The sequence below is a fragment of the Teleopsis dalmanni genome, chromosome 2 (assembly GCF_002237135.1).
Source record: "Teleopsis dalmanni isolate 2A chromosome 2, ASM223713v2, whole genome shotgun sequence".
Lineage (NCBI taxonomy): Eukaryota > Metazoa > Arthropoda > Insecta > Diptera > Diopsidae > Teleopsis > Teleopsis dalmanni.
The window spans coordinates 184980871-184993359 of NC_051847.1; the positions used below are offsets into that span (position 1 = coordinate 184980871).

The following is a 12489-nucleotide window of genomic DNA, read 5'->3' on the forward strand; positions in this document are numbered from 1 at the left end:
CTTCATTTAAAAATGCTTTACAGCAAAATGAATATATAAAAAATTATTAACGCTAAACGCTAATTAAAATATTTATAATGACTTCATACATTTACAATATCAATAAAATGACAATTTTTTTTCTTACATAAAAAGTAATTTATGTAAATGATAGAAAAAAATCATAATTAACACACATCAAAGTTACATTTTTTTTTGTAAAGCCAAATAATCTCTACTAAAAAAGTGAATAAATAAATATTAATTAAACTAAAAGCAAACAGTTTTGAGCAAACAGTATATAGCTTAAAAATAAATAATAATTAAATTTATATTTAATATCATACAAATTAAATTTACTAAACTTAATATAATTAAAATTGAGAAATTAAATTTTCAATTAAATTTTAAAATAAATTTCCAATTAAATTTTAAAATAAATTTCCAATTAAATTTTAAAATAAATTTCCAATTAAATTTTAAAATAAATTTAAGTTAAGTTTTAAAGTAAATTTGGATTAAATTTTGAAAAAAACTTAAATTAAATTTTAAAATAAATTTCATATTAAATTTTAAAATAAATTAAAATAAAATTTTAAAATAAACCTACAATTTAAAATAAATTTGGATTAAATTTTAAAAATAAATTAAAATAAAATTTTTAAAATATTTCAATTCAATTGAATGAATTTGTATTAATTTAAAATAAATTTCATAATTAATTAAAAAATAAATTAAATTAATTTAAAAGAATTAAATAAAATTTTAAATAAATTCCCAATTAATTTAAAATAAAATTGATCAATTTAAAAATAAATTTAAATTAAATTTTAAAATAAATTTAAATAAAATTTTAAAATAAATTTAAGTTAAATTTTAAAATAAATGTAAATTAAATCTTAAATCAAATTTTTAAATAAAATCAAATAAAATTTTATATAAAATCTAAAATTTAATTTTAAAATAAATTTAAATTAAATTTTAAAATAAATTTGGATAAAATTTTGAAACCTAAATTAAATTTTAAAATAAATACCATATTAAATTTTAAAATAAATTAAAATAAAATTTTAAAATAAAATCAAATCAAATTTTAAAATAAATTTCATATTAAATTTTAAAACAAATTAAAATAAAATTTTAAAATAAATTTCCAAATAAATTTTGAAATGAATATGAATTCAATTTCAAAATAAATTTCATAATTAATTTTAAAATAAATTTAAATAAAATTTTAAAATAAATTAAAGTAAAATCTTAAAATTAATTTTAACAAAATTTTAAAATAAACTTAAATAAAATTTTAAAATAAATATAAGTTAAATCTTAAAATAAATTTTAAAATAAAATTAAATCAAATTTTTTATAAAATCTAAAATTTAATTTAAAAAAAAATTTAAATTAAATTTTAAAATACTTTAAATTACATTTAAATTAAATTTTAAAAAAAATTTGGATTAAATTTTAAAATAAACCTAAATTAAATTTTGAAATAAATTTCATATTAAATTTCAAAATAAGTTTCAAATTAAATTTTAAAATAAACCTAAATTAAATTTTAAAATAGATTTGAATTAATTTTTTAAAATAAATTTAATATTAAATATTAAAATAAACCTAAATTAAATTTTAAAAAAAATTTCATTTTAAATTTTAAAATAAATTTAAATAAAATTTAAATTAAAATTAAAAACAAATTCAAATTAAATCTTAAATTTAAAAAAATCTTAAATTAAATTTAAAGATTAATTAATTAATTTTTAAAAATTTAAATGAAATTTGAAATTAAATTTAAATTGTAATAGTTATAAACTTATGGTTACATTTTGTTTTTAAAAACTATGGAATGTTTAAATTCTTAAACTTTAAATTTTAATTGTTTACATGTGCAGAACATTCTGAATTTAATATTATTAACTAAACTTACAACCCGGCAGATTCGTAAGTGTGGCACACAAATGGCAGTAAGGAAAATGAGAATCGAAAAAAAAAAAAACGAAACGAAATAAAGGAAACTCATTTTTAATTAAAAGCATCTAATTTTCTCAGTCGTTGTGGCAATTGCATTTCCAACATTTTAATTAAATTTTTATTTATTCTGGTCGTTTCACAATTTCCGTATTTGCTATTACAAATTCTCAAACATTATGTGAATTTTCTTCACGATTTTCATATGCCCAGAATTTGTGAAATTCAATTAGTATGGAGACAACAGTTTCAGCTTGTCCACTGCAATTAAATAAGTAAAGAAATTTAATTGAAATAGCAACTAACAGCCAGCAAATGGCAACTGGCAACCGACAACCGAGAGAAGAGCGGCACTTGGCATACCAGCAACAACCACACACACACACACACACTCACACACCACACACCCACAGAGAAGATGAAATATTATTATTAAGTTGTGGCAAGTGTTTTTGAAACCTTCTTTGTGCAACTTTATAAAAACTTACCAATTAATTAAATCCTGTAATGTAATTTTGTAGGGATCCTTTGATTTGACCATATCAAAAATTTCATCTTTCAGGTCTTCAAAGTTTACCGCATCAGCATTTACAGCGCGTATTTGCTCCTGTATGCCTTTGAAAAAATAATGAAGTGTTTGTGCGGTCAGGTAGCCCTTGTGCTGGACATCTAATATACGGAATAAGTAATGCAGCGATTGTGGTTCATTGCGATTATCAAGTGCAAGTACAAAATCAAGAAATGTTTTATAATCCATTTCACCATCAAATGTCCGACATTCATCAAACACACGATCGAGGAAAACAGATGTCAGTGTACCACTGCCATAAGCAGCTAACTCTTGCTTACTCAACATTCCATTATGGTCTTTATCCAAATTAAGATAATTTCCATACACACTCAACACTGACGTCATTGAGAACCAATTTCTCTCTTGTTCTTCCTTCGTTGTTTCATCACGCAACTCCAACAGCTCAGCCAGCAGACCAGAGGCCAATATATCACGTATCCGTATACGTCCAGTGTGTAGCGGATCGAGAAAGAAAAAGAATTTTTTCACCACCGTACAAACATAGAAACTATGAAAAGATGGTTCGACGGAAATTTGTGACAAAGTCGGTATAATATCAACGATATAGTTTTCCATATCAATTTCACGTAAAAAGCCCTGCCCAGTATCATCGTAGAATGAAAGTCCTATGCGGCCCTGCATTAGCCATACTTTTCGCATAGTATAATTAAATATACTAACAATTTCCACTTTACCTTTAAGAAAAATAAAAATAATCTTTAATGGTTTATTAAAGACAACCAAATTATATGAAGTCACCTACCTGGATAACCTGAACTGCACTGCAATTTGGCAAACAGACGCGCTGTTAAGAATTTGCGACATTTTTCACTCACCGCTTCGATTACTTTTAAATATTCATCATAACCAATCAATTGTTGTCCAAGCGGTGTTATTTGTGTGCACTGCTTCTCCAGTATACCCCATAATGCATTCAACTCTTCATTGTCCAGCAATTCTTGGGAACGCTTCTGTAAAAACAACGAATGTGCCTCCTTACGCAAATTCTGTCGCAGTGTATCGGTCAATGGTGGCGGTGCGTGAAAAAACTTTGGTATTGTGGCAAAAGTGGGATGTGTTGCTTCTTCTCTTACTTTAAGATGTGAATTTTCATCAAAATTACTGATTTCCTCTAGTGTTGGTCGTTTTGTTGACACTTCCAGACTCTCGAATTCTACTACAATATCAGGATCCAATTCAATCATTTTATTAAAATGGTTTAATTTTTTGCACACTTTTTAGTTTTGTTATTTGAATTTAATATAAAATTTATTTAATTTAGATATTTAGCCAAAAATTCTTGATATGCAATGCACTTTGCTATTTTCATATACTCTAATCAGCTGTTCGTGAGAAATGTCAAGATGGCTAAAAAGAAAGATCAAAAAATAAACAAATGGAGAGTTTCAAGAGATCAAATAAAGAGTTGCCAACACTACGATAAAAAACTTTTTCTTGTAGACATTAGCCGCTGCAAAAATTTTATTTGAAATTTTAATCGCAAGTAAAAAATAAATTATTCATTACAGATTTGATAATATATATGTCAAGTATATTATTAATTTAGTGTTTTAGATATAATATAACAAAGATTAGTATATTTATTTTGATTTACATAATCATTTAATTATTGAATTTTCCTCACAATAAATTTTTTAAGTTAAAAAGTTTCATATGCAGTAATTTGTTGGTTGATCTTCATTCTTGCAACATACATATGTATATAAAGCACAGACATTTCCAAAAACGATAATTACTGAATATTGAAACCATAGAAACGATTATGTTTAGATAGTGAAATATAACCCATAATGCTAATTTTTTTACTCTAATATTTTTATAATGTTCTTGTTCTATATATGGTATTGTCTGGGTTTCTTTGCAATATAGCTTCCGCTAAACTGTGCTACACAGCAAAAACAGGACAAAAACTTTTATGTTACCAGATGTTCGTAGAGCAAATCTGAATATTGCATACGCCAGTTGGTTTAAGATGATTTGTATTCTATTTCTCAGCATAATTAATATAAACATTGTGCAACTCTTAAACTTCAATATCGCGAAGTTTTAGTTAAATAGGCTCTATAAGCCTATTTATTTATAAGTTAAAGAGAAAATTGCGCGAATCAAATCAGATTGAAAACACAAATGAAAAATTTTGTAGCAAATAATGGATGTACCTATTATATCACGAACGACTAAAAACAATTTTTATTCAAATTTTTATTATTTATTTTTATTGAATCAATATTCATGCCTATCATTAAACAGTTGATGATTGAGAATATACCTAATAGCACTTTATGTGGTGTTATAATATATAATGTCTTATAATATCGAAATTTTAACTTCTGTAAACATTGCAATTCTAAGTTTTTTTCAAAAAAATCTTGAAATAAAATTTATATTCCTATTTTTGCATTTCCTCGGATATGTGGTTCATAACTTTACTTAATGTGCTTAACTCTCCAATAGAACTATCATTGACAGATGTCGCTGCATTATTTTTTCCACATGTCATTCTGACGGTTCTCGTCCACGCTAATGATCTTGTATCAATTTATACAAATAATATTGCTAGATGTCGCTAAAAACAATTTCGTAATTCTAGTTAATTTCGTTAATTTCGTAATCTAAAAAATAGATATAAGAACTTGTTATCTAACAACTAAGAAATAGTTCTTAGCGACATATTGCTATTATTATTTTTATATTGCTGCTTATATTAAAAATATATTAACCACGAAGAGGTTAACTATTTACTTTTAAGATTAACTTTTTGAGATTGCTTGTAATCATTTTTGTTATTTTGATCACTTAATCAATTAAATATTTTACTTAATTTCTATATATTCTAAGAATATAAATAAATTTTAAATAACAAATTCATTATATAATTATTTAATTATTATTTTCAGGTTCCAATATTAAAGTAGCCTCAGCAATTTTAAATTGCATATTAGCTCGACAGTTATGTTTTGAAGATCCCTCATGTTCTGCAATACTGGAAATAATTCCACGTGTATGTGGACCCATACCAGGTAAGAAAAGAATTTTTTATAATAATAATATATCTTTAATATAGTAAATTTCTTATATTTAAAATGAAAATATTAATATTATCAATAAACAATATAGTTATGAATGAATGTGTGTGACGTGCTTTGTATAACAATAAGCAATAAATGCACTCAAGTGCAGGTGTTGTTAGGTAGTATAGTATTCATATCGGTACACAATAGATCACATTAGTTGCAGTGCATATGGGCCTTAGCCTAATCCAAAACCTCCAAATACCATTGTCCATGGTATTCATAAGTTACCTGAAAGATGGTTGAAATGTGTCGAAGACGATGATCAATATTTTAAATAAAAAAAAATGTATTTAATTTGAAAATAACATATTTTGTTTACCAAAAAAACTAATGCATAGGCCTGGTATAGTTGAGTGGAAAAACTTACTCAGAATATTAAACTATTTTAAAATTCTTTAGAAAGTTAGCACTTCCATTTAGCAACAACATAGCATATTCAGCAAAGAATAAGTAATCTTGTCTTTTATTTGAAATTTAAAAAAAATTAATAATATTCTGGCTAAAAGGCTGTGTTTCCCTCAAGATGACTATCGAAGATAGTCGATGTATCGGAAAAATATTTTATTAAATTGTTATTACGATCGATATTTATTTAGTTTTTATATTTTTTACCGTTTTTGTCGTTTATCATTTTAAATAAACGACTTAAGCCCGGTAAAAAAATATAAAAACTATAAAAATATTTTAGTAATATATAAATTATTTTTAAATATAAATAATAAATCATAATTTTTTTATTTCTATTTAAATGATCAATTAGCCCGCTAATAAATTTTTATATAAAATTATTCTATTATATAATTTCGAGTCTTATTACAAAGTTATTATGACTACGTTGGTGTACCGTACGCATGTGAAATAATTCACCTTTCTGTGGTAGAACTTGCCTTGCCAACGTAATGGTGAATTAAACGCTAACTACTAAAAAACTTTTGATGCTTTTTTATAACACTTTTTAAATAAATTATTGCAATAAATTTTTATTAAAGTTTTAATTAATATTTTAAAATTGAAATAACTCTTACTGTTGCTTTAAATCATTTAAATTATTCATTATTATTTCACTTTTATTATACTGGAATTTTTTTTTTTTCGTTCAATGAGTTTTTCTTGTTCTGTAATTATTTAAATAATTTGCGCGCGCGTGCTATATAACTGTAAACAACGAAACATAACGAAACACATTTGAATTCCCGAATGAGCGTTCAAACGATTTTCTTATTTTCACATTTTTACGTTTACCTTTGCCTTTTTCTTTGCCATTACCTCTGCCATTGCCTTTGGCTTTGCGTTTTCGCCATATCATGTCGAGGTGCCACAACTAAATTGAGTTCCTTTCGAAATTCTTATAAAATTGCGGTGTTCGAGCAGTGAAGCTATGAGAGCGTGCACATATAGTATATAACCTGCCCAAACACACAAATTTTGTAACAAATGTTTAAAAAATGTATATGAATAAAATAAACACACACATATATTAATATAAGCATACATACATACATATAAATATATATGTATGCAATAATGTGTATGTAAATGTTCACCTGAAACAATGGCTTTTGGAAACAAACGGAAAAAATTGAGAAAATTGCACTTGTAAATAATTTAGAAATTTGTTTTGTATTTATATCTTTTTTTTTTATTTAATTTTTTATTTTAGTATTTTTGTGTATGTTTTCAGCGCCACTGTATTTGGTGTTGTTGTTGTTGTTAGAATATTGATCACTGTTGCCAACTATGAAAATACACTTGTTTCGTTGAAAGCAAAGTACAGTACATAAAAAAATTAAAAGAAATGCTCATTCGTTCGTTTGTTCGTTTGTTCGTTTTTACGTTCTTATGTTTGTACAGTGAAAACTATGGAAACTGAATTTAAAATACACAAATTAATACACAATCACACAATTACACAATAATTGTTTCTTAGTATTTATAGATGTGGCATATGTGTTGGTGGCCATCGAGTCAGGTTAAATTTTTAATGAAAATTGTGGTATTTGTGTTGAAAAATGTAAAGCACATAAAAATAAAGCTTTGAAAAGCAATTTTACTTGAGAGGAAATCGTAAAGGATTTTAATTGTACTTACTTGAGCTTACCAAAAAAAAAACACTTAATGACTTAATGCTATTTAATGCAAATCATTTAAAATAAGAAATAAATTAGAGTATTCTAGAAATAATAAAAGAAAATAATATAAAACCACATAAAGCTGTTAAAAGGTCGGTAAAGGATTTTAAATGCAAATGGAAATTAGTTCTCTTGAATAATTTTAAATTCGTTAGTTTCATATGTTAGGAAATATAAATACAATAATGATTAAAGTATTGAAGTATTAGAGTATTAAAACTAATATTATATAAATAATTTTTAAAAATTATACCATTTACAACCCTGATAGTTTATATTTCACTCTATTATTATGATCTATTACTCTATAAAAAAAACCCTTAATTAAAATATCAAATGTGAACACTTACAAATAAGGTGATTAGGTGTCTCATCTGTCTCCAAGCAGCGTCAACATTCTACCGTTTCAGATAGATCCAACTTGTTGAGATTGTAACAGAGGCTATGAAGACCCTTCAAATAACTTGCCAGAAGTTTCAGTTAGAAATGTAGTAATGTTCGCATATTGTTATCAAACTTTAAAGCCATTCATATTCTTAGGATACAGTAAACCTGCCTTTATGAATATTATAGGTTTATCGTCGTAAGTGCATACATCGATTTCTTATAAAAGAAGTTATAAAAGAAGAAATGAAGATTTATTGCTCTTAAAAAATTTTTAAATTAATGTGATTGTCTATTTTGTGCTATGGATTTAAATTTAATATCATTTATGGAATAAGATAGATCATATTTAATTCTTTTGTAAGTTACCGTAATTAATTTATTATTAATATTGAAATATTGATTTAATTTTCTCAGTATACATGTGTGAACTTGATGCTCATTTCGTAATCTCTATTACGAAATCCAATGCACACTAAAGATTACCTTAATTAATGCCAACTATGAATTAAGTACAACAATAAGGATTAATATGAAATAAATTAACCATATAAAGCTTTCAATTCGTATACGTTCAACATTTCAAGTGCACAGATTTAAGTGCTCAGAACAATGTAAAAGCCATTAAAGTCATTCTTTGTGCAATTCTGAGAATTCGTCCATTATGGTTGAGATAAACAGATAAAAGCTTTAGCATATGTTGTACTTGTCGATTTTGTAAACAACAGATTTTATTGCTTGTTGCAACAACTGCCAAACAAGCATTGGCATGTACCTAAAGAAGCTAAAGTAATCCTTGCCATTTGGCATGCATTTTATCTTCGTTACGGTTTCATAAATGTTCCAGCAATGAAAAGAAGCTGATACAATCAACACAAATGCGAATATTCAGTACATGCCCATATGCAATTGCCACACAACTAAATATATTACTATAGCTGTATCTATCAGTATCAGTGTCTATCCGTCTATCTACTCAGCTACTCAGCTACTCAGTGATTGTATGTGAGTATTTGCGCAGGCATGCATGTTGAACATGTATTAACTTTTAAGTACCTGGCAACATGTGTAATTGTGCCACTTACAACTTCTGTAAATTGCTTTTATGCGTTACGCATAAAAATCGAATTTCCGATTTCGGATTTCGGATTCCAAATATCGAAAACTGATGTGCAAATGTAAATGTCTTCACTTTGATTTATCGACTCATTACGTTTTTGCCTGCTAATGAAACGGCAACTGTTCAAAATTACACAATAGTCAATTTTAATTTATTATTTGTTTTTCAGAATTCAGTACTGACACAATTTTCGCATATTGTGACTGCTATAGAAATCAAATATCCTTTGGAAAAACAATACAATACATTTCTTAAAATATATGTTTACTTATAGCCAATTTTACACAATAATTTATTGTGTAAGTATTTACTGTAAAATGTAATAAAAATTGAAGAATTGTTATAAAAAGCTGTTGCTGAAATTTATTAATAATACAAAATATTGATTTTTTTTAAATTTGAATATGAAGTCCATGAAAGACGTCTCTAGTAAGGATAAATGTATATTCATATAACAATTTTTATTAGATTAATTGCTTCAGGCGAATTGCTTCAGGTGTAATGGGTAGCAAGTGCAACATCTATATGACATTGATCTTCAAAAGTTCAAAGTTCTTAAAGCCACCTGTGTGGGTGACATATACTTATTATTTCTATTTTAAATGTAGAGATATAACAATTTATACTATGAATGTACTATCTTGAGTCAAAACTGTCATACATTGTGACCGAAAAGTTTCCGGTCACAATGTACAAACGCAAAATTCTTAATCTTCATCAATATTTATTTTATCTCCTCAAAATATGCCCAATTAGAAGCGATACACAAAATGCAACGTTTTCCAACATCAAAAACATTTTTTTATAGGCGCTTTCCGGTATGGCTTTGAGTTCCCTCTGCGAATTCTGTTTTACGTCTTCTATGGATTCAAAACGCGTTCCTCTGAGTGGTAATTTGAGGTTGGGAAACAGGAAAAAGTCACACGGTGCAAGATCAGGTGAATACGGTGGCTGTTCGATGGTATTTATTGAATGTTTGGCCTTAAAATCGTTGATAATGTTGAACAAATTGAGGTGAATCGGAACAAGCCGGGCGTTGACACGTCGCATACACAAATTGTCCACCAAAATCAAACGAGCCATCTCACGACCGATGCCTAGCTCTCGTGCTATCTCTCTAACACTCACATGAGGATTTTTGAACACGATTTCCTTTGCCTTTTCAATGTTTTCGTCGGTGGTAGAGGTCGAAGGTCGTCCAGAACGCGGCATGTCTTCGACGGTCGTACGACAGTCCTGAAAGGCTTTGTACCACTCATAAACTTGAGTTTTCGATAAAACTGATTCCCCATAAGCCTTTTGTAGCATTCGCAACGATTCTGCACACGAAATTTCGTTCGAAAAACAAAATTTGATGCAAACTCTTTGTTCAATATTTTTTTCCATTGTTTTTTTCGCAACGCACTACTGAGGTGAACTGGTTTCAACAGCTGCCGTAAACGAACTGTCCGACAGATCGCGCTCATTTTGGCATAGTAATTAAGGACAGGGCTGCCAAACTACATAACTTAAAATATCGAAAAATATACAGCGCGCGAATTTTAAATGAGAACTTCCGAAAACCTTTCGGTCACAATGTAAGTGACAATCTTTATAAATTTTAATAAAATACTTAATAGAAATTTTAACTATAAAGTGTTATATTCAATCACAATGAATTGATAAATTTATTCTCTTATATGTTTGTCATGTGACAGTTTTCAAGAGCTTTATTATATTAGTTGATCAAAAATTATGAAGAAAAAGTGATACATCTATATAACTTTAGTCTTATAACAATTTCTTTAAAAATTTATACTCACATGTTTTTACGTGCAATTTAGATTCTCTTGTCATGTGACGATTTTCAAGAACTTTGATAAAGCAGTTCATCAAAAATTATAAAGAAAAAGTGGTACATCTATGTGACATTAGTATTATAACAATTTTTTAATAAATTTATACTGTTATCATACGCAGTTTAGATTTTCTTGTCATATGACAGTTTTTAAGAGCTTTGATAAAAAGTGGTACATCTATATGACTTAAGTTTCATAACAATTTTTCTCATGTCATGTTTTTAAGTTTAGTTTGCAAAAGCTTTGATAAAGTAGTTTAACAAAAATTATTTAGAAAAATGCAACATCTATGTAACTTTAGTATACAAACATACGAACATCTTAAAATCAATTTTGAGTGAGATAAAATCACAAATTTTTTTTATTTTATAATAAGTAAAGATATATAAAAGTTTCTTGAATGGATATATAATTCTATATTAAATGATAATTGTCATAAGTGATCATATTTATGTGCTTTAATAAAGTAATTACTGCTAAGAGTTAACTATAAACTGCTTTATTTAAACAACTATAGATTCTCTCACCTACAGTTATAGAACCCCTTGTCATGTGATAATTTTTATAAACTTTTTTAAACTATTTCCTCTCCAAAACGATGTGAGGAAATGCTACATCTATTAAATGTTCAGAATTTAGTCTTGATACTTCCAAATAACTTAAAATCATTTTTTGTGTGGTACAGAAAACACATTTTTATTTCAAATATAGATGGATATATCACAGTTTCTTGTATATATTTACTATCTTAAGTCGAAATTGTCATTAGTGACAAATCTTATTAGCTTTACTTAAATAAGAGTTATATAATAAACGAGCTAATTTTATAAGCTAAATAATTTTCTAAATAACTTTTACGTTTGATTGATAAATATATATGTATTATGTTTTTAGATACAACTACAGATCATCTTGTTGTGTAACAACTTTTATAAGGTTTAACAAAATTTTTTATCAAAAGTTATGAAAAAAATGTGCTTTATCTATATAACTTTAGTCAACAAACTTTCAAATATATTAAAACCATTTTTTAACGAAGCATACTTAAAAATTGAATTTTTTTTTTAAATTTATTAGATATATAACTTTATATATTACACATATATTATCTTAATTCATAATTCTCATAAGTAACAAGTTTTTATATCTAAACGACTTTAATTGATAGATAAATAATATTATGTTTACACTTATAACTATAGATCCGTTTAAATATATTTTTGTATAGATTTTGTATGGATTTTATAAACACTTATTATTACACATTCGTTGAATTGATTTCGATTGTTTAAATTAACCAATAATTAAAGAACACTGAATATATATACGATTTTTATTTTCAAAAAATGTACTTTAAAATAATTTGTTTTAAAAACTTAATAAGTCTTTTTGGATATCCCATAGC

At 26.0% G+C, this 12489-nt stretch overlaps 1 protein-coding gene and 1 pseudogene across 1 annotated transcript; one reads left to right on the forward strand and one right to left on the reverse strand.

The window, feature by feature from the left end:
* Nucleotides 1-1863: 1863 nt before the first annotated feature.
* Nucleotides 1864-3753, reverse strand: LOC119681772 (serine/threonine-protein phosphatase 2A regulatory subunit B'' subunit gamma-like). Its single transcript, XM_038095050.1, has 3 exons — nucleotides 3282-3753; nucleotides 2436-3213; nucleotides 1864-2208 (listed from the first exon to the last, which is right to left on the reverse strand). Exons 1-3 carry the CDS (start codon nucleotides 3721-3723, stop codon nucleotides 2118-2120), a joined length of 1311 nt encoding a protein of 436 aa, XP_037950978.1. The 5' UTR covers nucleotides 3724-3753; the 3' UTR covers nucleotides 1864-2117.
* A 1664-nt stretch (nucleotides 3754-5417) lies between these two features.
* Nucleotides 5418-12489, forward strand: part of LOC119676358 — a 23282-nt pseudogene continuing 16210 nt past the window's right edge.